This window comes from Scyliorhinus canicula, chromosome 11, assembly GCF_902713615.1.
Source record: "Scyliorhinus canicula chromosome 11, sScyCan1.1, whole genome shotgun sequence".
NCBI lineage: Eukaryota > Metazoa > Chordata > Chondrichthyes > Carcharhiniformes > Scyliorhinidae > Scyliorhinus > Scyliorhinus canicula.
In genome coordinates, this window is record NC_052156.1 from 94,857,740 (window position 1) to 94,881,978 (window position 24,239).

The 24,239-nt window shown below is 47.6% G+C and overlaps 1 protein-coding gene across 2 annotated transcripts in view; it reads left to right on the forward strand.

Annotated features, from left to right (window-relative positions):
- LOC119973205 (cyclin-dependent kinase 16-like) overlaps window positions 1-24,239 on the forward strand; it is a 202,691-nt gene that overhangs the window by 96,337 nt on the left and 82,115 nt on the right. For both annotated transcript variants that reach the window (XM_038810858.1, XM_038810859.1), the window contains exons 10-11: window positions 18,401-18,498; window positions 18,592-18,697. In XM_038810858.1, the coding sequence (XP_038666786.1) occupies window positions 18,401-18,498; window positions 18,592-18,697 (204 nt within the window). The remainder of the gene's footprint in view (window positions 1-18,400; window positions 18,499-18,591; window positions 18,698-24,239) is intronic.

Genomic DNA, 24,239 nt, shown 5'->3' on the forward strand with positions numbered 1-24,239 from the left:
GATCATTACCTGGCACTTGTGTAGTGCAAATGTGACTTAATTATACAAAGAACAACAAACTCTCCATCCTGGTGTCTGTCTTCAGTGTGTCTATGCCTGTCCTGATGCTCCTACTCCACATTCCCAGTGGTTGGTGGAAGGCTGCAGATATCCTTGCAGGAGCAGCCTTCAGCAGCTCTGGGTCTTCTTTCAGACTGCACCATTTCAGCAGGGGTGGGCTGGCTAAGTAGAAACACCAAGAGCATTGTCAGAGTGAGGGTGGTGGGAACACAAGTGAGAGGACAGCAGGTTTGTGCTTCAGACAGCCAATGCCCCTTCAGACAGCCAATGTCTCTTCACGGAGCCAATGCCCCTTCAGACAGCCAATGTCTCTTCACGGAGCCAATGCCTCTTCACGGACCCAATGCCTCTTCACGAAGCTAATGCCTCTTCACGGAGCCAATGCCTCTTCACGGAGCCAATGCCTCTTCACGAAGCCAATGCCTCTTCACGGAGCCAATGCCTCTTCACGAAGCCAATGCCTCTTCATGGAGCCAATGCCTCTTCATGGAGCCAATGCCTTTTCACGAAGCCAATGTCTCTTCACGGAGCCAATGTCTCTTCACGGAGCCAATGTCTCTTCACGGAGCCAATGCCTCTTCATGGAGCCAATGCCTCTTCAGATAGCCGATGCTCTTCAGAGAGCCAATGCCTCTTCACGGACCCAATGCCTCTTCATGGAGCCAATGCCTCTTCATGGAGCCAATGTCTCTTCACGGAGCCAATGCCTCTTCACGGAGCCAATGCCTCTTCACGGAGCCAATGCCTCTTCATGGAGCCAATGCCTCTTCAGATAGCCGATGCTCTTCAGAGAGCCAATGCCTCTTCACGGAGCCAATGCCTCTTCACGAAGCCAATGCCTCTTCATGGAGCCAATGCCTCTTCATGGAGCCAATGTCTCTTCACGGAGCCAATGCCTCTTCATGGAGCCAATGCCTCTTCACGAAGCCAATGCCTCTTCACGGAGCCAATGCCTCTTCATGGAGCCAATGTCTCTTCACGGAGCCAATGCCTCTTCACGGAGCCAATGCCTCTTCAGATAGCCGATGCTCTTCAGAGAGCCAATGCCTCTTCACGGACCCAATGCCTCTTCACGAAGCCAATGCCTCTTCACGGAGCTAATGCCTCTTCAGACAGCCGCTGCTCTTCAGAGAGCCAATGCCTCTTCACGGAGCCAATGCCTCTTCATGGAGCTAATGCCTCTTCAGATAGCCGATGCTCTTCAGAGAGCCAATGCCCCTTCAGACAGCCAATGCCTCTTCACGGACCCGATGCCCCTTCAGACAGCCAATGCCTCTTCACGGAGCCAATGCCGCTCCAGAGAGCCGATGCCCCTTCAGACAGCCAATGCCTCTTCACGGAGCCAATGTCTCTTCACGGAGCTGATGCCCCTTCAGACAGCCAATGCCTCTTCACAGAGCCAATGCCGCTCCAGAGAGCCGATGCCCCTTCAGACAGCCGATGCCTCTTCAGACAGCCAATGCCTCTTCACAGAGCCAATGCCGCTCCAGAGAGCCGATGCCCCTTCAGATAGCCGATGCCTCTTCAGAGAGCCAATGCCTCTTCACGGACCCAATGCCTCTTCACGGAGCTGATGCCCCTTCAGACAGCCGATGTCTCTTCAGAGAGCCAATGCCTCTTCAGACAGCCGATGCCTCTTCACGGAGCCAATGCCCCTTCAGACAGCTGATGCCTCTTCAGAGAGCAGGGTCGGAGAATTGCTGGTGGGCTGCGCGAATCGTGCCATGCCGCTCCGGTCTAGTATTTCTTTTATTTAGTTAATTAACTTAAAAGTTGCTGTTTGGTCTATAAGAAGGTGAATTTTGAATCAGCTTTAAACAAGGTTCCACTTGTAGGTACTTGCAGCTGGAGCTTGTTAATTAGTTAATTGGATTAGGCCAGTTTTCAGAGGCTAGAGTCACAGTATAAATCTGAGCTAGTTACAGTGCAGACTTTGTTTGCACTGGAGTGCTGAACTGGTTGCATTTGAGTGCTACAGTGAGGGTTTATGACTGAGGGAGTTAGGTGAGGAGGGAGTAAGGTGCTCCTTACATTTCATTTCCTATATTTATCAAAGAGCGTGAAGGGAGCCAGGAGTTTAGAGCACAGCTGACTGGAAGCAGAGTCGGAGGGCGGAGGTCCAGTTGGTCTACAGGGCAGCTAATTCTGTAAAGTAAGAGGGGATGGAGGATAGGGCAGTTGCATGCTCCTCCTGTAGGATGTGGGTGGTGAGGGATACCATTGGTGTCCCCGCTGACTATACCTGCGGGAAGTGCACCCAACTCCAGCTCCTCAGAGACCGTGTAGGGAACTGGAGCTGGAGCTGGATGAACTTCGGATCATCCGGGAGGCAGAGGGCGTTGTCGAGAAGAGTTACAGGGAGGTAGCCACACCCAAGGTACTTAACAAGAGGAGCTGGGTTACAGTCAGGGAAAGGAAAACTAACAGGCAGACAGTGCAGGGATCCCTCGTGGCCGTTCCCCTTCAAAACAAGTGTACCATTTTAGATGCTGTTGGGGGGGATGATCTACCGGGGGAAGGCCCTAGCGGCCAGGTCTCTGGCACTGAATCTGGCTCTGAGGCTCAGAAGGGAAAGGGGGAGCATAGAAAAGCAATATTAATAGGAGATTCAATGGTTAGGGCAATAGATAGGAGATTCTATGGTCGCGAGCGAGCCTCCCGGAAGATATGTTGCCTCCCGGGTGCCAGGGCCAGGGATGTCTCGGATCGTGTCTTCAGGACCCTGAAGGGGGAGGGTGAGCAGCCAGAAGTCGTGGTGCACATTGGTACCAACGACATAGGTATGGCAAGGGGTGTGGAGGTAATAAACAAGTTTAGGGAGTTAGGCTGGAAGTTAAAGGCCAGGACAGACAGAGTTGTCATCTCTGGTTTGTTGCCGGTGTCACGTGATAGCGAGGCTAGGAATAGGGAGAGAGTGCAGTTGAACACGTGGCTGCAGGAATGGTGTAGGAGGGAGGGCTTCAGGTATTTGGATAATTGGAGCGCATTCTGGGGAAGGTGGGACCTGTACAAGCAGGACGGGTTGCATCTGAACCAGAGGGGCACCAATATCCTGGGGGGAGGTTTTCTAGTAGTCTTCGGGAGGGTTTAAACTAATTTGGCTGGGGAATGGGAACCGGATTTGTAGTCCAGCAACTAAGGAAGCCGATATTCAGGACGCCAAAGCGTGTAGTGACGCAGTGGGGAAGGTAACACTGACAAAGGAGAGTACTTGCAGGCAAGGAGATGGGTTGAAGTGTGTATACTTTAATGCAAGAAGCATCAGGAATAAGGTGGGTGAACTTAAGGCATGGATCGGTACTTGGGACTACGATGTGGTGGCCATCACGGAAACTTGGATAGAAGAGGGGCAGAAACGGTTGTTGGAGGTCCCTGGTTATAGATGTTTCAACAAGATTAGGGAGGATGGTAAAAGAAGTGAAGAAGTGGTGGGGGGGGGGGGGGTGGCATTGTTAATTAGAGATAGTATAACAGCTGCAGAAAGGTAGTTCGAGGAGGATCTGCCTACTGAGGTAATATGAGGTCAGAAATAGGAAAGGAGCAGTCACCTTGTTGGGAGTTTTCTATAGGCCCCCCAATAGCAGCAGAGATGTGGAGGAACAGATTGGGAAACAGATTTTGGAAAGGTGCAGAAGTCACAGGGTAGTAGTCATGGGTGACTTCAACTTCCCAAACATTGAGTGGAAACTCTTTAGATCAAATAGTTTGGATGGGGTAGTGTTTGTGCAGTGTGTCCAGGAAGCTTTTCTAACGCAGTATGTAGATTGTCTGACCAGAGGGGAGGCCATATTGGATTTGGTACTTGGTAATGAACCAGGGCAGGTGACAGATTTGTTAGTGGGGGAGCATTTTGGAGGTAGTGACCACAATTCTGTGACTTTCACTTTAGTAATGGAGGGGGATAGGTGCGTGCAACAGGGCAAGGTTTACAATTGGGGGAAGGGTAAATACAATGCTGTCAGACAAGAATTGAAGCGCATAAGTTGGGAACATAGGCTGTCAGGGAAGGACACAAGTGAAATGTGGAACTTGTTCAAGGAACAGGTACTGCGTGTTTTTGATATGTATGTCCCTGTGAGGCAGGGAAGAGATGGTCGAGTGAGGGAACCATGGTTGACAAGAGAGGTTGAATGTCTTGTTAAGAGGAAGAAGGAGACTTATGTAAGGCTGAGGAAACAAGGTTCAGACAGGGCGCTGGAGGGATACAAGATAGCCAGGAGGGAACTGAAGAAAGGGATTAGGAGAGCTAAGAGAGGGCATGAAAAATCTTTGGCGGGTAGGATCAAGGAAAACCCCAAGGCCTTTTACACGTAGGTGAGAAATATGAAAATGACTAGAGCGAGGGTAGGTCGATCAAGGACAGTAGCGGGAGATTGTGTATTGAATCTGAAGAGATAGGAGAAGTCTTGAACAAGTATTTTTCTTCAGTATTTACAAACGAGAGGGGCCATATTTTTGGAGAGGACAGTGTGAAACAGACTGGTAAGCTCGAGGAGATACTTGTCAGGAAGGTAGATGTGTTGGGCATTTTGAAAAACTTGAGGATAGACAAGGCCCGGGGGCCTGACGGGATATATCCAAGGATTCTATGGGAAGCAAGAAATGAAATTGCAGAGCCGTTGGCAATGATCTTTTCGTCCTCGCTGTCAACAGGGGTGGTACCAGAGGATTGGAGAGTGGCGAATGTCGTGCCCCTGTTCAAAAAAGGGAATAGGATAACCCTGGGAATTACAGGCCAGTTAGTCTTACTTCGGTGGTAGGCAAAGTAATGGAAAGGGTACTGAGGGATAGGATTTCTGAGCATCTGGAAAGACACTGCTTGGTTAGGGATAGTCAGCACGGATTTGTGAGGGGTAGGTCTTGCCTTATAAGTCTTATTGACTTCTTTGAGGAGGTGACCAAGCAGGTGGATGAAGGTAAAGCAGTGGATGTAGTGTACATGGATTTTAGTAAGGCATTTGATAAGGTTACCCATGGTAAGCTTATGTAGAAAGTAAGGAGGCATGGGATAGTGGGAAATTTGGCCAGTTGGATAACAATCTGGCTAACCGATAGAAGACAGAGAGTGGTGGTGGATGGCAAATATTCAGCCTGGAGCCCAGTTACCAGTGGCGTACCGCAGGGATCAGTTCTGGGTCCTCTGCTGTTTGTGATTTTCATTAACGACTTGGATGAGGGAGTTGAAGGGTGGGTCAGTAAATTTGCAGATGATATGAAGATTGGTGGAGTTGTGGATAGTGAGGAGGGCTATTGTCGGCTTCAAAGAGACATAGATAGGATGCAGAGCTGGGCTGAGAAGTGGCAGATGGAGTTTAACCCTGACAAGTGTGAGGTTGTCCATTTTGGAAGGACAAATATGAATACGGAATACAGGGTTAACGGTAGGGTTCTTGGCAATGTAGAGGATCAGAGAGATCTTGGGGTCTATGTTCATAGATCTTTGAAAGTTGCCACTCAAGTGGATAGAGCTGTGAAGAAGGCCTATGGTGTGCTAGCGTTCATTAGCAGAGGGATTGAATTTAAGAGCCGTGAGGTGATGATGCAACTATACAAAACCTTGGTAAGGCCACATTTGGAGTACTGTGTACAGTTCTGGTCACCTCATTTTAGGAAGGATGTGGAAGCTTTGGAAAAGGTACAAAGGAGATTTACCAGGATGTTGCCTGGAATGGAGAGTAGCTCTTGCGAGGACAGGTTGAGGGTGCTCGGCCTTTTCTCATTAGAACGGAGAAGGATGAGGGGCGACTTGAAAGAGGTTTATAAGATGATCAGGGGAATAGATAGAGTAGACAGTCAGAGACTTTTTCCCCGGGTGGAACAAACCATTACAAGGGGACATAAATTTAAGGTAAATGGTGGAAGATATAGGGGGGATGTCAGAGGTAAGTTCTTTACCCAGAGAGTAGTGGGGGCATGGAATGCACTGCCTGTGGAAGTAGTTGAGTCGGAAACGTTAGGGACCTTCAAGCGGCTATTCGATAGGTACATGGATTAGGGTAGAATACTGGAGTGCAGATTAATTTCTTCTTAAGGGCAGCACGGTAGCATTGTGGATAGCACAATTGCTTCACAGCTCCAGGGTCCCAGGTTCGATTTCCGGCTTGGGTCACTGTCTGTGCGGAGTCTGCACGTCCTCCCCGTGTGTGCGTGGGTTTCCTCCGGGTACTCCGGTTTCCTCCCACAGTCCAAAGATGTGCAGGTTGGGTGGATTGGCCATGATAAATTGCCCCTAGTGTCCAAAATTCTATGATTAACCTAGGACAAAAGTTCAGCAGAACATCATGGGCCGAAGGGCCTGTTCTGTGCTGTATTTCTCTATATCTCTATCTATATCTTTGGACTGTGTGAGGAAACCGGAGCACCTGGAGGAAACCCACGCAGACACGGGGAGAACGTGCAGACTCCGCACAGACAGTGACCCAGCGGGGAATCAAACCTGGGACCCTGACGCTGTAAAGCCACAGTGCTGTCCACTTGTGCTACCGTGCTGCCCGAAACCTTTTTCAAAAGCCTTTTGAAAATCCAGATAAATTACATTTACTACATTACCCGTGTCTACTCTCTCTATTACCTCTTCAAAATCCAGCTTCAATTCTGGCCTTGGATGACTGTCTGTGTGGAGTCTGCATGTTCCCCCCGTGTCTCCGTGGGCTTCCTCCGGGTGCTCTGGTTTCCTCCCACATTCCAAAGATGTGTGGAGCTTAGTGTCTGATTGGTTGAAGCTGCCCCCACCCTAATTGCTGAGAGGCAGTTCTCTGTCAATCACCTGAGGCCTGTTTAGGGGCACATTGTATTATTCTCTTTGAAGTTAAGGTTTTTTTTGAGTCATCGGTTAGCTGAGGTCTGTATAAAAGACAGACAGAGAGCGCACACAGTAAACGAGCACTTTTCCAGGAGACTCATCCGGAATGAGACTCATACAGAGTGGGAGATTGAAACTTGGTAATTTGGTGCAGTGAGGTAAATCAGCAAAGGTAAGTGGAAAATCTAATTCTGCTGTTTTTCAGTTAAAAGTGCAGTGTGGAGCTTAGTGTCTGATTGGTTGAAGCTGCCCCCACCCTAATTGCTGAGAGGCAGTTATCTGTCAATCACCTGAGGCCTGTTTAGGGGCACATTGTATTATTCTCTTTGAAGTTAAGGTTTTTTTTGAGTCATCGGTTAGCTGAGGTCTGTATAAAAGACAGACAGAGAGCGCACACAGTAAGCGAGCACTTTTCCAGGAGACTCATCCGGAGTGAGACTCATACAGAGTGGGAGATTGAAACTTGGTAATTTGGTGCAGTGAGGTAATTTGGTGCAGAGTGTGAGGAGGTGCTTTTTAACCCTGGTAAGTGACTGGTAAGTAGTCTCTCTTTTTCTTTTCATTGTCTAATTTATTTATTTTTATTTTGAAATTCTAGTTGTTTAAGTTTACCAAGGGTTTAAAACATGGCAGGAGATCCCAGACCCGTGTCATGCTCCTCGTGTGCGATGTGGGAGCTCAGGGACACGTCCACTGTCTCTGGCTCCTTCACGTGCAAGAAGTGTGTTCAGTTGCAGCTCTTGTTAGACCGCTTGACGGCTCTGGAGCTGCGGATGGACTCACTTTGGAGCATCCGCGATGCTGAGGAGGTCGTGGATAGCACGTTTAGCGAGTTGGTCACACCGTAGGTGAAGGTTACTGAGGGAGATAGAAAATGGGTGACCAAAAGAAAGAGCAAGAGTAGGAAGGCAGTGCAGGTGTCCCCTGCGGTCATCTCCCTGCAAAACAGATACACCGCTTTGGATACTGTTGAGGGAGATGGCTCACCAGGGGAAGGCATCAGCAGCCAGGTTCATGGCACCGTGGCTGGCTCTGCTGCACAGCAGGGCAGGAAGAAAAATGGCAGGGCTATAGTGATAGGGGACTCGATCGTAAGGGGAATAGACAGGCGGTTCTGTGGACGCAATCGAGACTCCAGGATGGTATGTTGCCTCCCTGGTGCAAGGGTCAAGGATGTCTCGGAGCGGCTGCAGGACATTCTGGGGGGGGAGGGTGAACAGCCAGCTGTCGTGGTGCACATAGGCACCAATGATATAGGTAAAAAACGGGATGAGGTCCTACAAGCGGAATTCAGGGAGTTAGGAGTTAAACTAAAAAGTAGGACCTCAAAGGTAGTAATCTCAGGATTGCTACCAGTGCCACGAGCTAGTCAGAGTAGGAATGTCAGGATAGATAGGATGAATGCGTGGCTCGAGAGATGGTGCAAGAGGGAGGGATTCAAATTCCTGGGGCATTGGGACCGGTTCTGTGGGAGGTGGGACCAGTACAAACCGGACGGTCTGCACTTGAGCAGGACTGGAACCGTTGTCCTAGGGGTGGTGTTTTCTAGAGCTGTTGGGGAGGGTTTAAACTAATGTGGCAGGGGGATGGGAACCAATGCTGGAAGTTGGAAGGTAGTAAAACAGGGACAGAAACAAAAGGAAGTAAGGGGAAACGTGCAAGGCAGAGAAGACATAGTCAGAAATCCATAAGGGCGACAGTACAAGGTACAGTGACTGAGGGGAGCACAGTGAATAAGCCCAGTAATAACAAAAGGAATAAAACTGGAGATGTTAAGATTCAAAACAGAGGTAAAAAAAACAACATAAGTGTACTTTACCTGAATGCTCGTAGTATTCGGAATAAAGTAAATGAGTTGGTGGCACAAATCATCGTAAATGACTATGATTTAGTGGCCATTACTGAAACATGGTTAAAGGATGGTCACGACTGGGAGTTAAATATCCGAGGGTATCAAACTATTCGGAAGGACAGAGTGGATGGTAAGGGAGGTGGTGTTGCTCTGTTATTTAAGGATGACACCCGGGCAATAGTAAGGGATGACATCGGTGCTATGGAGGATAAGGTTGAATCCATTTGGGTGGAAATCAGGAATAGTAAGGCGAAAAAGTCACTGATAGGAGTAGTCTATCGGCCACCAAATAGTAACGAGATGGTGGGGCAGGCAATAAACAAAGAAATAACTGATGCATGTAGAAATGGTACAGCAGTTATCATGGGGGATTTTAATCTACATGTCGATTGGTTTAACCAGGTCGGTCAAGGCAACCGTGAGGAGGAGTTTATAGAATGTATCCACGATAGTTTCCTAGAACAGTATGTAATGGAACCTACGAGGGAACAAGCGGTCCTAGATCTTGTCCTGTGTAATGAGACAGGATTGATTCATGATCTCATAGTTAGGGATCCTCTCGGAAGGAGCCATCACAATATGGTGGAATTTAAAATACAGATGGAGGGTGAGAAAGTAAAATCAAATACTAGTGTTTTGTGTTTAAACAAAGGAGATTACAAGGGGATGAGAGAAGAACTAGCTAAGGTAGACTGGGAGCTAAGACTTTATAGTGGAACAGTTGAGGAACAGTGGAGAACCTTCCAAGCGATTTTTCACAGTGCTCAGCAAAGGTTTATACCAACAAAAAGGAAGGACGGAAGAAAGAGGGAAAATCGACCGTGGATATCTAAGGAAATAAGGGAGAGTATCAAATTGAAGGAAAAAGCATATAAAGTGGCAAAGATTGCTGGGAGATTAGAGGACTGGGAAATCTTTAGGGGGCAACAGAAAGCTACTAAAAAAGCTATAAAGAAGAGTAAGATAGAGTATGAGAGTAAACTTGCTCAGAATATAAAAACAGACAGTAAAAGTTTTTACAAATATATAAGACAAAAAAGAGTGGCTAAGGTAAATATTGGTCCTTTAGAGGATGAGAAGGGAGTTTTAATAATGGGAAATGAGGAAATGGCTGAGGAACTGAACAGGTTTTTTGGGTCGGTCTTCACAGTGGAAGACACAAATAACATGCCAGCGACTGATAGAAATGAGGCTATGACAGGTGAGGACCTTGAGAGGATTGTTATCACTAAGGAGGGAGTGGTGGGCAAGCTAATGGGGCTAAAGGTAGACAAGTCTCCTGGCCCTGATGGAATGCATCCCACAGTGCTAAAAGAGATGGCTAGGAAAATTGCAGATGCACTAGTGATAATTTACCGAAATTCACTAGACTCTGGGGTGGTCCCGGTGGATTGGAAATTAGCAAACGTGACGCCACTGTTTAAAAAAGGAGGTAGGCAGAAAGCAGGAAATTATAGGCCAGTGAGTTTAACTTCGGTAATAGGGAAGATGCTGGAATCTATCATCAAGGAAGAAATTGCGAGGCATCTGGATAGAAATTGTCCCATTGGGCAGACGCAGCATGGATTCGTAAAAGGCAGGTCATGCCTAACTAATTTAGTGGAATTTTTTGAGGACTTTACCAGTGCAGTAGATAACGGGGAGCCGATGGATGTGGTATATCTGGATTTCCAGAAAGCCTTTGACAAGGTGCCACACAAAAGGTTGCTGCATAAGATAAAGATGCATGGCATTAAGGGTAAAGTAGTAGCATGGATAGAGGATTGGTTAATTAATAGAAAGCAAAGAGTTGGGATAAATGGGTGTTTCTCTGGTTGACAATCAGTAGCTAGTGGTGTCCCTCAGGGATCCGTGTTGGGCCCACAATTGTTCACAATTTACATAGATGATTTGGAGTTGGGGACCAAGGGCAATGTGTCCAAGTTTGCAGATGACACTAAGATGAGTGGTAAAGCAAAAAGTGCAGAGGATACTGGAAGTCTGCAGAGGGATTTGGATAGGTTAAGTGAATGGGCTCGGGTCTGGCAGATGGAATACAATGTTGACAAATGTGAGGTTATCCATTTTGGTAGGAATAACAGCAAATGGGATTATTATTTAAACGATAAAATATTAAAGCATGCCGCTGTTCAGAGAGACTTGGGTGTGCAAGTGCATGAGTCACAGAAGGTTGGTTTACAAGTGCAACAGGTGATTAAGAAGGCAAATGGAATTTTGTCCTTCATTGCTAGAGGGATGGAGTTTAAGACTAGGGAGGTTATGTTGCAATTGTATAAGGTGTTAGTGCGGCCACACCTGGAGTATTGTGTTCAGTTTTGGTCTCCTTACTTGAGAAAGGACGTACTGGCGCTGGAGGGTGTGCAGAGGAGATTCACTAGGTTAATCCCAGAGCTGAAGGGGTTGGATTATGAGGAGAGGTTGAGTAGACTGGGACTGTACTCATTGGAATTTAGAAGGATGAGGGGGGATCTTATAGAAACATTTAAAATTATGAAGGGAATAGATAGGATAGATGCGGGCAGGTTGTTTCCACTGGCGGGTGACAGCAGAACTAGGGGGCATAGCCTCAAAATAAGGGGAAGTAGATTTAGGACTGAGTTTAGGAGGAACTTCTTCACCCAAAGGGTTGCGAATCTATGGAATTCCTTGCCCAGTGAAGCAGTTGAGGCTCCTTCATTACATGTTTTTAAGGTAAAGATAGTTAGTTTTTTGAAGAATAAAGGGATTAAGGGTTATGGTGTTCGGGCCGGAAAGTGGAGCTGAGTCCACAAAAGATCAGCCACGATCTCATTGAATGGCGGAGCAGGCTCGAGGGTCCGGGATACAGTCAGTGAGGAGGTTATTCTCAGTAACTGAGGGTTGGGGATACAGTTAGTGAGGAGGGTATTCTCAGATGTTGTCTGGGATAAAACAGTTAAGTTAAGAGTTGGGATAAGAACATAAGAACATAAGAACTAGGAGCAGGAGCAGGCCATCTGGCCCCTCGATCCTGCTCCGCCATTCAATTAGATCATGGCTGATCTTTTGTGGACTCAGCTCCACTTTCCGGCCCGAACACCATAACCCTTAATCCCTTTATTCTTCAAAAAACTATCTATCTTTACCTTAAAAACATGTAATGAAGGAGCCTCAACTGCTTCACTGGGCAAGGAATTCCATAGATTCATAACCCTTTGGGTGAAAAAGTTCCTCCTAAACTCAGTCCTAAATCTACTTCCCCTTATTTTGAGGCTATATCCCCTAGTTCTGCTGTCACCCGCCAGTGGAAACAACCTGCCCGCATCTATCCTATCTATTCCCTTCATAATTTTAAATGTTTCTATAAGATCCCCCCTCATCCTTCTAAATTCCAACGAGTACAGTCCCAGTCTACTCAACCTCTCCTCATAATCCAACCCCTTCAGCTCTGGGATTAACCTAGTGAATCTCCTCTGCACACCCTCCAGCGCCAGTACGTCCTTTCTCAAGTAAGGAGACCAAAACTGAACACAATACTCCAGGTGTGGCCGCACTAACACCTTATACAATTGCAACATAACCTCCCTAGTCTTAAACTCCATCCCTCTAGCAATGAAGGACAAAATTCCATTTGCCTTCTTAATCACCTGTTGCACTTGTAAACCAACCTTCTGTGACTCATGCACTAACACACCCAAGTCTCTCTGAACAGCGGCATGCTTTAATATTTTATCGTTTAAATAATAATCCCGTTTGCTGTTATTCCTACCAAAATGGATAACCTCACATTTGTCAACATTGTATTCCATCTGCCAGACCCGAGCCCATTCACTTAACCTATCCAAATCCCTCTGCAGACTTCCAGTATCCTCTGCACTTTTCGCTTTACCACTCATCTTAGTGTCATCTGCAAACTTGGACACATTGCCCTTGGTCCCCAACTCCAAATCATCTATGTAAATTGTGAACAATTGTGGGCCCAACACGGATCCCTGAGGGACACCACTAGCTACTGATTGCCAACCAGAGAAACACCCATTTATCCCAACTCTTTGCTTTCTATTAATTAACCAATCCTTTATCCATGCTACTACTTTACCCTTAATGCCATGCATCTTTATCTTATGCAGCAACCTTTTGTGTGGCACCTTGTCAAAGGCTTTCTGGAAATCCAGATATACCACATCCATCGGCTCCCATCGGTTATCTACTGCACTGGTAAAGTCCTCAAAAAATTCCACTAAATTAGTTAGGCATGACCTGCCCTTTACGAACCCATGCTGCGTCTGCCCAATGGGACAATTTCTATCCAGATGCCTCGCAATTTCTTCCTTGATGATAGATTCCAGCATCTTCCCTACTACCGAAGTTAAGCTCACTGGCCTATAATTTCCTGCTTTCTGCCTACCTCCTTTTTTAAACAGTGGCGTCACGTTTGCTAATTTCCAATCCACCGGGACCACCCCAGAGTCTAGTGAATTTCGGTAAATTATCACTAGTGCATCTGCAATTTCCCTAGCCATCTCTTTTAGCACTCTGGGATGCATTCCATCAGGGCCAGGAGACTTGTCTACCTTTAGCCCCATTAGCTTGCCCATCACTCCCTCCTTAGTGATAACAATCCTCTCAAGGTCCTCACCTGTCATAGCCTCATTTCTATCAGTCGCTGGCATGTTATTTGTGTCTTCCACTGTGAAGACCGACCCAAAAAACCTGTTCAGTTCCTCAGCCATTTCCTCATTTCCCATTGTTAAAACTCCCTTCTCGTCCTCTAAAGGACCAATATTTACCTTAGCCACTCTTTTTTGTCTTATATATTTGTAAAAACTTTTACTGTCTGTTTTTATATTCTGAGCAAGTTTACTCTCATACTCTATCTTACTCTTCTTTATAGCTTTTTTAGTAGCTTTCTGTTGCCCCCTGAGTCTTTAAAAAGTACCAGGATAAATGCTCGGCAAGTCATAAGCTTGAGTTGTTTTCGCCGGAGCAGGGGTGACCTGACTGAGGTGTAGAAGGTTATTAGGGGCACGGAGAGGGTAGATAGAGAGCATCTGTTCCTCTTAGTTAAGGGTCAGTTATGAGGGTACACATGTTCAAGGTCAGGGCACGAAGCTTGGGGGATTTGAGGAAAACCTTTTTTACCCAGAGGGCTGGACTGCCTGGGAGGGTGGGAGAGGCGGGTTGCCTCACATTCTTTAAAAAGTACCAGGATAAATGCTCGGCAAGTCATGACATTCAAGGCTATGGGCCAAGTGCTGGCAGGGTTAAGGTAGACAGGTCAGTGTTTTGGATGTGGTGGTGCAGACTCGATGGGCCGAAGGGCCTCTTCTGCACCGTATTATTCTGTGATTCAATCAGCAGGGGCAATTGTTTAGCCCCACCAATTTGAAACAATCTATTGGCCCACAGCAGGTCCATCACGATGTGTCAGCACTGATCTCCCTTGAATCTGCTGATCCAGAATATAAACGGCTCTGGCTCTTTGCAACCTGCCGTGACCAAGGTCATTAGTCAATCCTCAATTTACCAGCCACTTGAGTTAAAGGTGAAGTTAATCTTAAAGACATAGGCACATTAATTGTCCAGATACAAAAATTGAAACAGTAGAATAACATAGAACATACAGTGCAGACGCAAGCCATTCGGCCCATCAAGCCTGCACCATCCCAGTTAAGCCCACATTTCCACCCTATCCCCGTAACCCAATAACCCCTCCCAACCTTTTTGGTCACTAAGGGCAATTTATCATGGCCAATCCACCTAACCTGCACGTCTTTGGACTGTGGGAGGAAACTGGAGCACCTGGAGGAAACCCACGCAGACAACGTGCAGACTCTCCACAGACAGTGTCCCAATGGGGTATCAAACCTGGGACCCTGGTGCTGTGAAGCCACAGTGCTAGCCGCTTGTGCTACCGTGCTGCCCTATAGAATAGCAGAAATTAAAAGGAAAGAACAAGGGACAGACAGGGATTAACATGATCATAAAAAGAAACATAGAAAATCATAGATGGCCGAATAGCCTCCTTCTGCACTGTAGGGATTCTATGAAAAGTTATAGCACAGAAGGAGATAATTTGGCCTATCTTGTCCGTACCAGATCATTCCCACCAAGGGAAACAATTTTATCCTGTCCACCTTAACTCTTCTCATACTTTTGTACACCTCAATTAAGTCATTCCTCAACCTTCTAGGGGACTGGTTTAGCACAAGGGGACTGGTTTAGCACAGGGCTAAAGAGCTGGCTTTGAAAGCAGACCAAGGCAGGCCAGCAGCACGGTTTAATTCCCGTACCAGCCTCCCTGAACAGGTGCCGGAATGTGGCGACTAGGGGCTTTTCACAGTAACTTCATTTGAAGCCTACTTGTGACAATAAGCGATTTTCATTTCATTTTTCATTCTTTGTTCCAAGGAAAATAATCCCAACCTATCTCATCTCTCCTAGTAGCTATACTTTTCTAACCCTGGCAACATTCTTGCAAACCTGCTCTGCACTCACTCCAGAGCATCATCATCCTTCCTGTAATACGGTGACTAGAACTGGACACAGTACTTCGGTTGGAGAATCCCCGGGCGGGGGTGGCTCAAATCCCGCCCCGCTGCCCCGGCGCCGCTTTTTGGGGGGACGCGATATTCACGCCAAGCCGGTCGGGGGCTATTTGCAGCGGGCCACCCGGCGATTCTCCGGGCCCCAATGGGCCGAGTGGCCGTCCATTTCTGGCCAGTCCTGCCGGCGTGAATCACTCAACTCACTGGCGGGACCTGGCAAGTAAATCGGTGGGGGCGGTACTCGGGGGGCGCGGGGGGATCCGGCCCGGGTGGGGGGGGCCTCCTCGGTGGTCTGGCCCGCGATCGGGGCCCACTGATCTGCGGGTGGGCCTGTTCCATGGGGGCACTCCTTTCTTCTGCGCCGGCCCCTGTAGGGCTCCGCCATGGCCGGCGCCGAGAAGAGAACCCCCTGCGCATGCGCCAAATACGTTGGCCGGTATAAGCATGGACGGAACCATGCCGGTGGTTCCACGCATGCGCAAGATCATGCCGGCCCTTCGCCGCATGCGGCTGGGGGGCATCAACCACCCACCTAGCCCCCAAAAGTGTGGAGAATTTTGCGCTTTCGGGGGCTGTTGACGCTGGAGCGGTTGGCGCTGGTTTTCCCGCCGGCATGGGGGCTTAGTCCCCAGAAGGGAGAATCCCAGCCTATATCTTTACTTTTATGTTCTATAGCTCTGCCAATGAAGGACAGCATTCCATATGCCATCGGGCCCTAACACTGCAACCCTGTAACCCCACCTATCCTGCAGATCTTCTGATGCAAAGGGGCAATTTTAGCATGGAAAATCCATCCAAACTGCACATCTTTTGACACGGTGGGCCTATTTTACCATGGGCAATCCACCTAATCTGTACATAGAATCAGAGAATCCCCAAAGTGAAGAAAGAGGCCATTTGACCAATTGAGTCTGCACCAACCCTCCGAAAGAGCACCCTATCTTGGTCCATGCCTCCACCCCATCCCCATTCCATCACCCAGTAACTCCACCGAACCTTTTGCACACCAAGGGACAATTTATCATGGCCAATCCACCTAATGTGTACATCTTTGGACTGCAGATCCAAGTCAATCATTATAGTTCATATTCCGGTATTATCATACATGAAGGCAATGCAAGGGTTAATGAAAATGTCAAAATAGATAAGTCCCCTGGGCCAGATGGGATTTATCCTAGGATTCTCTGGGAAGCCAGGGAGGAGATTGCAGAGCCTTTGTCCTTGATATTTATGTCGTCTTTGTCGACAGGAATAGTGCCGGAAGACTGGAGGATAGCAAATGTTGTCCCCTTGTTCAAGAAGGGGAGTAGAGACAACCCTGGTAATTATAGACCCGTGAGCCTTACTTCGGTTGTGGGTAAAATGTTGGAAAAGGTTATAAGAGATAGGGTTTATAATCATCTTGAAAAGAACAAGTTGATTAGCGATACTCAACACGGTTTTGTGAAGGGTAGGTCATGTCTCACAAACCTTATTGAGTTTTTTGAGAAGGTGACCAAACAGGTGGATGAGGGTAAAGCGGTTGATGTGGTGTATATGGATTTCAGTAAGGCGTTTGATAAGGTTCCCCACGGTAGGCTATTGCAGAAAATAAGGAAGTATGGAATTGAAGGTGATTTAGCGGTTTGGATCAGTAATTGGCTAGCTGAAAGAAGACAGAGGGTGGTGGTTGATGGCAAATGTTCATCCTGGAGTTCAGTTACTAGTGGTGTACTGCAAGGATCTGTTTTGGGGCCACTGCTGTTTGTCATTTTTATAAATGACCTGGAAGAGGGTGTAGAAGGATGGGTTAGTAAATTTGCAGATGACACGAAGGTCGGTGGAGTTGTGGATAGTGCTGAAGGATGTTATAGGATACAGAGGGACATAGATAAGCTGCAGAGCTGGGCTGAGAGGTGGCAGATGGAGTTTAATGCGGAAAAGTGTGAGGTGGTTCACTTTGGAAGGAGTAACAGGAATGCAGAGTACTGGGCTAATGGCAAGATTCTTGGTAGTGTAGATGAACAGAGAGATCTCGGCATCCAGGTACATAAATCCTTGAAAGTTGCCACCCAGGTTAATAGGGCTGTTAAGAAGGCATATGGTGTGCTCGCCTTTATAAGCAGGGGGATTGAGTTTCGGAACCACAGGGTCATGCTGCAGCTGTACATAACTCTGGTGCGGCCACACCTGGAGTACTGCGTGCAGTTCTGGTCACCACATTATAGGAAGGATGTGGAAGCTTTGGAGGGGGTTCAGAGGAGATTTACTAGGATGTTGCCTGGTATGGAGGGAAGGTCTTACAAGGAAAGGCTCAGGGAATTGAGGTTGTTTTCGTTAGAGAGGAGAAGGCTGAGAGGTGACTTAATAGAGACATATAAGATAGTCAGAGGGTTAGATAGGGTGGACAGTGAGAGTCTTTTTCCTCGGATGGTGATGACCAACACGAGGGGACATAGCTTTAAATTGAGGGGTGAGAGATATAGGACAGATGTCAGAGGCAGTTTCTTTACTCAGAGAGTAGTAGGGGTGTGGAACGCCCTGCCTGCAACAGTAGTAGACTCGCCAACTTTAAGGGCATTTAAGTGGTCACTGGATAGACATATGGATGAAAATGGAATAGTGTAGGTCAGATAGGCTTCAGATGGTTTCACAGGTCGGCGCAACATCGAGGGCCGAAGGGCCCGTACTGCGCTGTAGTGTTCTATGTTCTATGTTCTATGTTCTAAATGTACACAGACAGCCACGCGAGAGAGCTAGTCCCATAAGCATATAAGGGATGGTGCTATGCCTTATGGGACAGAAGATACAGAAGAAGATACAGAAGGACAGATGAGGCATGAGAGAGAGAGAGAGAGATCAGTTGTACTTGAGAGCTCTGCAGTTAGAGATAGCATAGTTTAATATAGAAACCTTCTACTTTAGGAATGTGAACAAATCATAGTAAGTAGAATAAATACATTTATGGTTTTGTTTGTGAACAAAGCTTGCTGCTCTTTGTTCAACATTACACATCCAAGCCATCCGGGTAAAGCAAAGCAGAGAACAACACACACATGTGTTTGTAAATGTGCTGAAATGCCGATGTAACAGTGTCATGATTGGTAAAGGAGCAATTATAATTATCTCTGTGGCTGCCAATTGCCGCACATCCCGATTTATTGAGTCATACTGTGGTGTGTGTTTTGTGTTTCTCTGTAGGGGTGTCGGCTGCATATTTTATGAGATGGGAACAGGCCGTCCATATTTCCCAGGATCCACTGTGGAGGACCAGTTGCATCTGATATTCAGAAGCTTGGGTGAGATGACCATGGGTGCAGTTTTCATTAATCTGCATTTGTCCTTGAATTCCTCAAGCTGATACGAGTAACTGTGTGCCTCTTGATTTACAGGGACCCCAACAGAGGAGACGTGGCCAGGAATATTATCACGTGACGACTTTAAGGCCTATCATTTCCCGAAGTATAAGGCAGAACCTCTTATCAACAATGCCCCAAGGTGTAATATCAGTGACTAGTTTTCTAGTGACAATTTGTTTGTTGCTAAACTGATTTTTGGAATGAGTTGAGGAATAGGCTTTGGGAAGCTGCATTACGAATCATAAAAATCATCAGTTCTTCCTCTCTCCAACCAGCTCAATGACATACCTAGACAAGCACAATGATATACCTAGATCAGCACATTAACTCAGATTATTACTCTAGGCTTTTTGGCACAGAAATAAGCTAGTTTGTCATTTTATTTGTGCCAAATGGAGCAAATGTATGCTGTACGCTCACTGTGGCTTTGATCTTTCTGTTGCTTTCAAAACGGAACACAGCAAGCGCTGCCTGGGGAGGTGGTGGGAGCAGGTATTTAAGGGGTATATGAATAGGGTGGCAATGGAAGGATACGGACTCTGTAAGTGCAGACAGTTTTAGTTTAGCCAGGTACCATGCTCGGCGAAGGCTTGGAGGGCCGAAGGGCCTGTTCCTGTGTTGTATTGTTCTTTGTTCTTTGTTTGTAAGTGTGAAATCACCATTGGATTTGGTACTGGGTAATGAACCAGGACAGGTGTTAGATTTGGAGGTAGGTGAGCATTTTGGTGATAGTGACCACAATTCGATTACGTTTACTTTAGCGATGGGCAAGAGTTATTGCTGGGGGAAAGGCAATTATGATGCGACATAGAACATAGAACATAGAACAGTACAGCACAGAACAGGCCCTTCGGCCCTCGATGTTGTGCCGAGCAATGATCACCCTACTCAAACTCACGTATCCACCCTATACCCGTAACCCAACAACTCCCCCTTAACCTTACTTTTTAGGACACTACGGGCAATTTAGCATGGCCAATCCACCTAACCTGCACATCTTTGGACTGTGGGAGGAAACCGGAGCACCCCGGAGGAAACCCACGCACACACGGGGAGGACGTGCAGACTCCGCACAGACAGTGACCCAGCCGGGAACCGAACCTGGGACCCTGGAGCTGTGAAGCATTGATGCTAACCACTATGCTACCGTGCGACGAGGCAAGACTTAGGATGCATCGCCTGGAGAGGAAAACTGCAGGGGATGGATACAATGGAAATGTGGAGCATGTTCAAGGAACAGCTACTGCGTGTCTTTGATAAGTATGTACCTGTTAGGCAGGGAGGAAGTGGTCGAGTGAGGGAACCATGGGTTACTAAAGCAGTTGAAACACTTGTCAAGAGGAAGAAGGAGGCTTATGTGAAGATGAGACGTGATGGTTCAGTTAGGGTGCTTAGAGTCCGAGGAGATAGGAGAGGTGCTAAATGAGTATTTTTTGTCAGTATTCACACAGGAAAAAGACAAAGTTGTCGAGGAGAACACTGAGATACAGGCTACTGGACTAGAAGGGCTTGAGGTTCATAAGGAGGAGGTGTTAGCGATTCTAGAAAGTGTGAAAATAGATAAGTCCCCTGGGCCGGATGGGATTTATCCTAGGATTCTTTGGGAAGCTGGGGAGGAGATTGCTGAGCCTTTGGCTTTGATCTTTAAGTCATCTTTGTCTACAGGAATAGTGCCAGAGGACTGGAGGATAGCAAATGTTGTCCCCTTGTACAAGAAGGGGAGTAGAGATAACCCCGGTAACTATAGACCAGTGAGCCTTACTTCTGTTGTGGGAAAAGTCTTGGAAAGGTTTATAAGAGATAGGATGTATAATCATCTGGAAAGGAATAATTTGATTAGAGATAGTCAACATGGTTTTGTGAAGGGTAGGTCATGCCTCACAAACCTCATTGAGTTCTTCGAGAAGGTGACCAAACAGGTGGATGAGGGTAAAGCAGTTGATGTGGTGTATATGGCTTTCAGTAAAGCGTTTGATAAGGTTCCCCATGGTAGGCTATTGCAGAAAATTCAGAGGCATGGGATTCAGGGTGATTTAGCAGTTTGGATCAGAAATTGGTTAGCTGATAGAAGACAAAGAGTGGTGGTTGATGGGAAATGCTCTGACTGGTGTCCAGTTACTAGTGGTGTGCCACAAGGATCTGTTTTGGGGCCATTGCTGTTTGTCATTTTTATAAATGACCTGGAGGAGGGCATAGAAGGATGGGTGAGTAAATTTGCAGATGACACTAAAGTCGGTGGAGTTGTGGACAGTGCAGAAGGATGTTACAAGTTACAGAGGGACATAGATAAGCTGCAGAGCTGGGCTGACAGGTGGCAAATGGAGTTTAATGCAGAAAAGTGTGAGGTGATTCATTTTGGAAGGAATAACAGGAAGGCAGAGTACTGGGCTAACGGTAAGATTCTTGGTAGTGTGGACGAGCAGAGAGATCTCGGTGTCCGTGTCCATAGATCCCTGAAAGTGGCCACCCAGGTTGAGAGGGTTGTTAAGAAGACATACGGTGTGTTAGCTTTTATTGGTAGAGGAATTGAGTTTCGGAGCCATGAGGTCATGTTGCAGTTGTACAAAACACTGGTGCGGCCGCATTTGGAGTATTGTGTGCAGTCTGGTCGCCACATTATAGGAAGGAAGTGGAAGCATTGGAAAGGGTACAGAGGAGATTTACAAGAATGTTGCCTGGTATGGAGGGAAGATCATATGAGGAAAGGCTGAAGGACTTGAGGTTGTTTTCGTTAGAGAGAAGAAGGTTAAGAGGTGACTTAATTGAGGCATACAAGATGATCAGAGGATTAGATAGGTGGACATAGAGAGCCTTTTTCCTCGGATGGTGATGTCCAGCACGAGGGGACATAGCTTTAAATTGAGGGGAGATAGATATAGGACAGATGTCAGAGGTAGGTTCTTTACTCAGAGAGTAGTAAGGGCGTGGAATGCCCTGCCTGCAACAGTAGTGGACTTGCCAACACTAAACGCATTCAAATGGTCATTGGATAGGCATATGGACGATAAGGGAATAGTGTAGAGGGACTTTAGAAGGGTTTCACAGGACGGTGCAACATCGTGGGCCGAAGGGCCTGTACTGCGCTGTAATGTTCTATGTTCTATAGTCCCAGGTGACCATAAGCTGCTTTCCCCTTTGAAGGGGAGAGCTGACTGGTGGTGGCCTTCTCAGACAAGGGGCAAGGTTGAGAAGGCAGGACCTTCATGAATAACCTCAGCCAGTATGGGAATTGAACCCACACTGTTGACCTCTCTCTGCATCACGAACCAGCTGTCCAGCCAACTGTGCTGGAGTATTGCCTTGGCACATACATCACCGAATCAAGAGTATGAGTACGTCATTCTGCAAATGTTCCTTGTTATCTCAGTAGTTTCAACATTTGGCCTCAGCCAGGTATCTGAGGCTGTCTCTTTCCTGTCTCCTTGCCACCTTGTTCACCTGAGCTGTGAAGGACATTAGGTTTACAACTTGTGATTCCAGCTGGTTCCCACATAGCACAAGGCAGGCCCTTCGGCCCATGATGTTGTGCCGACCATATATCCTAATCTAAGGTCAACTTAACCTTCACCCCTTCAATTTACTGCTGTCCATGTTACTGGCCAAGAGCCGCTTAAATGACGCTAATGACTCTGACTCCACCACCTCCGCTGGCAGTCCATTCCACACACCCACCACTCTCTGCGTAAAGAACCGACCTCTGACACCTCTCCTCCAATCACCTTAAAATGATGTCCCTGGTGACAGCCATTTCCACCCTGGGGAATAGTCTCTGGCTAGCCACTCTATCCATGCCTCTCATCACCTTGTACACCTCTATCAAGTCACCTCTCTGCCTTCTTTGCTCCAGTGAGAAAAGCCCTAGCTCCCTCAACCTTTCTGACTATATTTCCCATCATGCCAAGAAAGAGTGCTCATTCCTAACCGGTCTATATTTAAAGCTGTTAATAATCATCTGAATATCAATCTTACCACCAAATCATTCCAATTATTGCACTTCATAATACTGAGCATTCCCATCCAACCCTCAATAATTTATCTACCGTTTGTATGCTTTTTGAAAGAAAGTTCACAATTTCCTTCTGTCTTTTCTGCTTGTTATTTTTAAAGTTATCCTTCTTGCTTTCCTGTTATCCCGACGCACGTTTCACTTCATTGGTATCGGTTTATTTTGCGTAATATCCCCAGTCCCCAGTGCTGATTCTTCAATCTACTTAAGAATGGAGAAGTCAGGACTATTCCTTGCAGTAAAGAAGGTTGAGAGGAGATTTCATGGAGATGTTCAAGATCTTGAAAAATCTGGACAGTTTTGACAAGGAAAAACTTTTCTACTTATGAAAGGATCAAGAATAATAGGGCACAGATTTCAATTAATTGGCAAAAGAAGCAAATGCAATTTGAGAAAAAACATTTTCATACAGCGAGTTGTTAGGATCTGGGGCGGCATTCTCCCCTACCCGGCGTGACGGAGGGTCCCGGAGTAGGGGAGTGGCGCCAACCACTCAGGGGTCGCGCCTCCCCAAAGGTGGGGAGAATTCCCCACCTTTGGGGACCAGCCCCGCGCTGGAGCGGTTAGCACCAGAAGACTGGCGCAAAAAACCGGATCCCCGGTGCGGGGCTGGCCAAAAGGCTTTCGCCGGTCCGCGCATGCGCCGGCAATGATGTCAGCGGCAGCTGGCCGCTGACGTCACTGCCGGCGCATGCGCGATGCGGGGTTCTCTTCCGCTTCCGCCATGGCGGAGGCCGTGGCAGCGCGGAAGGAGAAAGAGTCTCCTTCCGCAGTCTGAGCGGGGGGCCCCGATCGCGGGCCAGGCCACCGTGGGGGCACCCCCGGGGTCCGATCACCCCCCACCCCCCCAGGACCCCGGGGACCTGCTCGCGCCGCTGAGCCCGCCGTTCCAGAGGTGGTTTAAACCTCGGTGGCGGGAGAGGCCTCCCAGCGGCGGGACTTCGGCCCATCCGGGCCGGAGAATTGCCGCAGGGGCCTCTCCGATCGGCGGGGCGAGATTCCTGCCCCCGCCTCTTCCCGGGTGGCGGAGAATCTCTGCAAGGATTATGAAAAATTCGCCCACACAAAGCCAAATGATTCTCCTCACCCGCTTAAAAGAGGCCTGAGGATTGAAGATGGGGAGGCACTGAAAGACAAACAAAAATCTGGGGAGGACAGTCATTTTCACGGTCTGCACCCTCCCTGCCAGTGACAGAGGGAGCATATCCCACCTTTTAAAGTCCCCTTCCATTTGCTCCACCAACTGGGTCAGGTTGAGCGTGTGCAGGGCATCCATTTCCTGGCCACCGGTATACCCAGTTAGCGAAAACTTTTCTCTACCATCCTGAGCAGCAGCTCTTTCAGTCTCTCCTCCTGCCCCTTGGCCTGGATCACAAACAACTCGCTTTTACCCATGTTCAGTTTGTACTCTGGAAAAACTACCAAAATCCCTCAGGATCCGCAGACCCACCCCCATCCCCTCCACAGGGTCAGAAATGTACAGGAGCAAATCATCCGCATATCGCGAGACCCGATGAAATGATATGAAAATCGCTTATTGTCACAAGTAGGCTTCAAATGAAGTTACTGTGAAAAGCCCCTAGTCGCCACATTCTGGCGCCTGTTCGGAGAGGTGGTACAGGAATTGAACCGTGCTGCTGGCCTGCCTTGGTCTGCTTTCAAAGCCAGCGTTTTA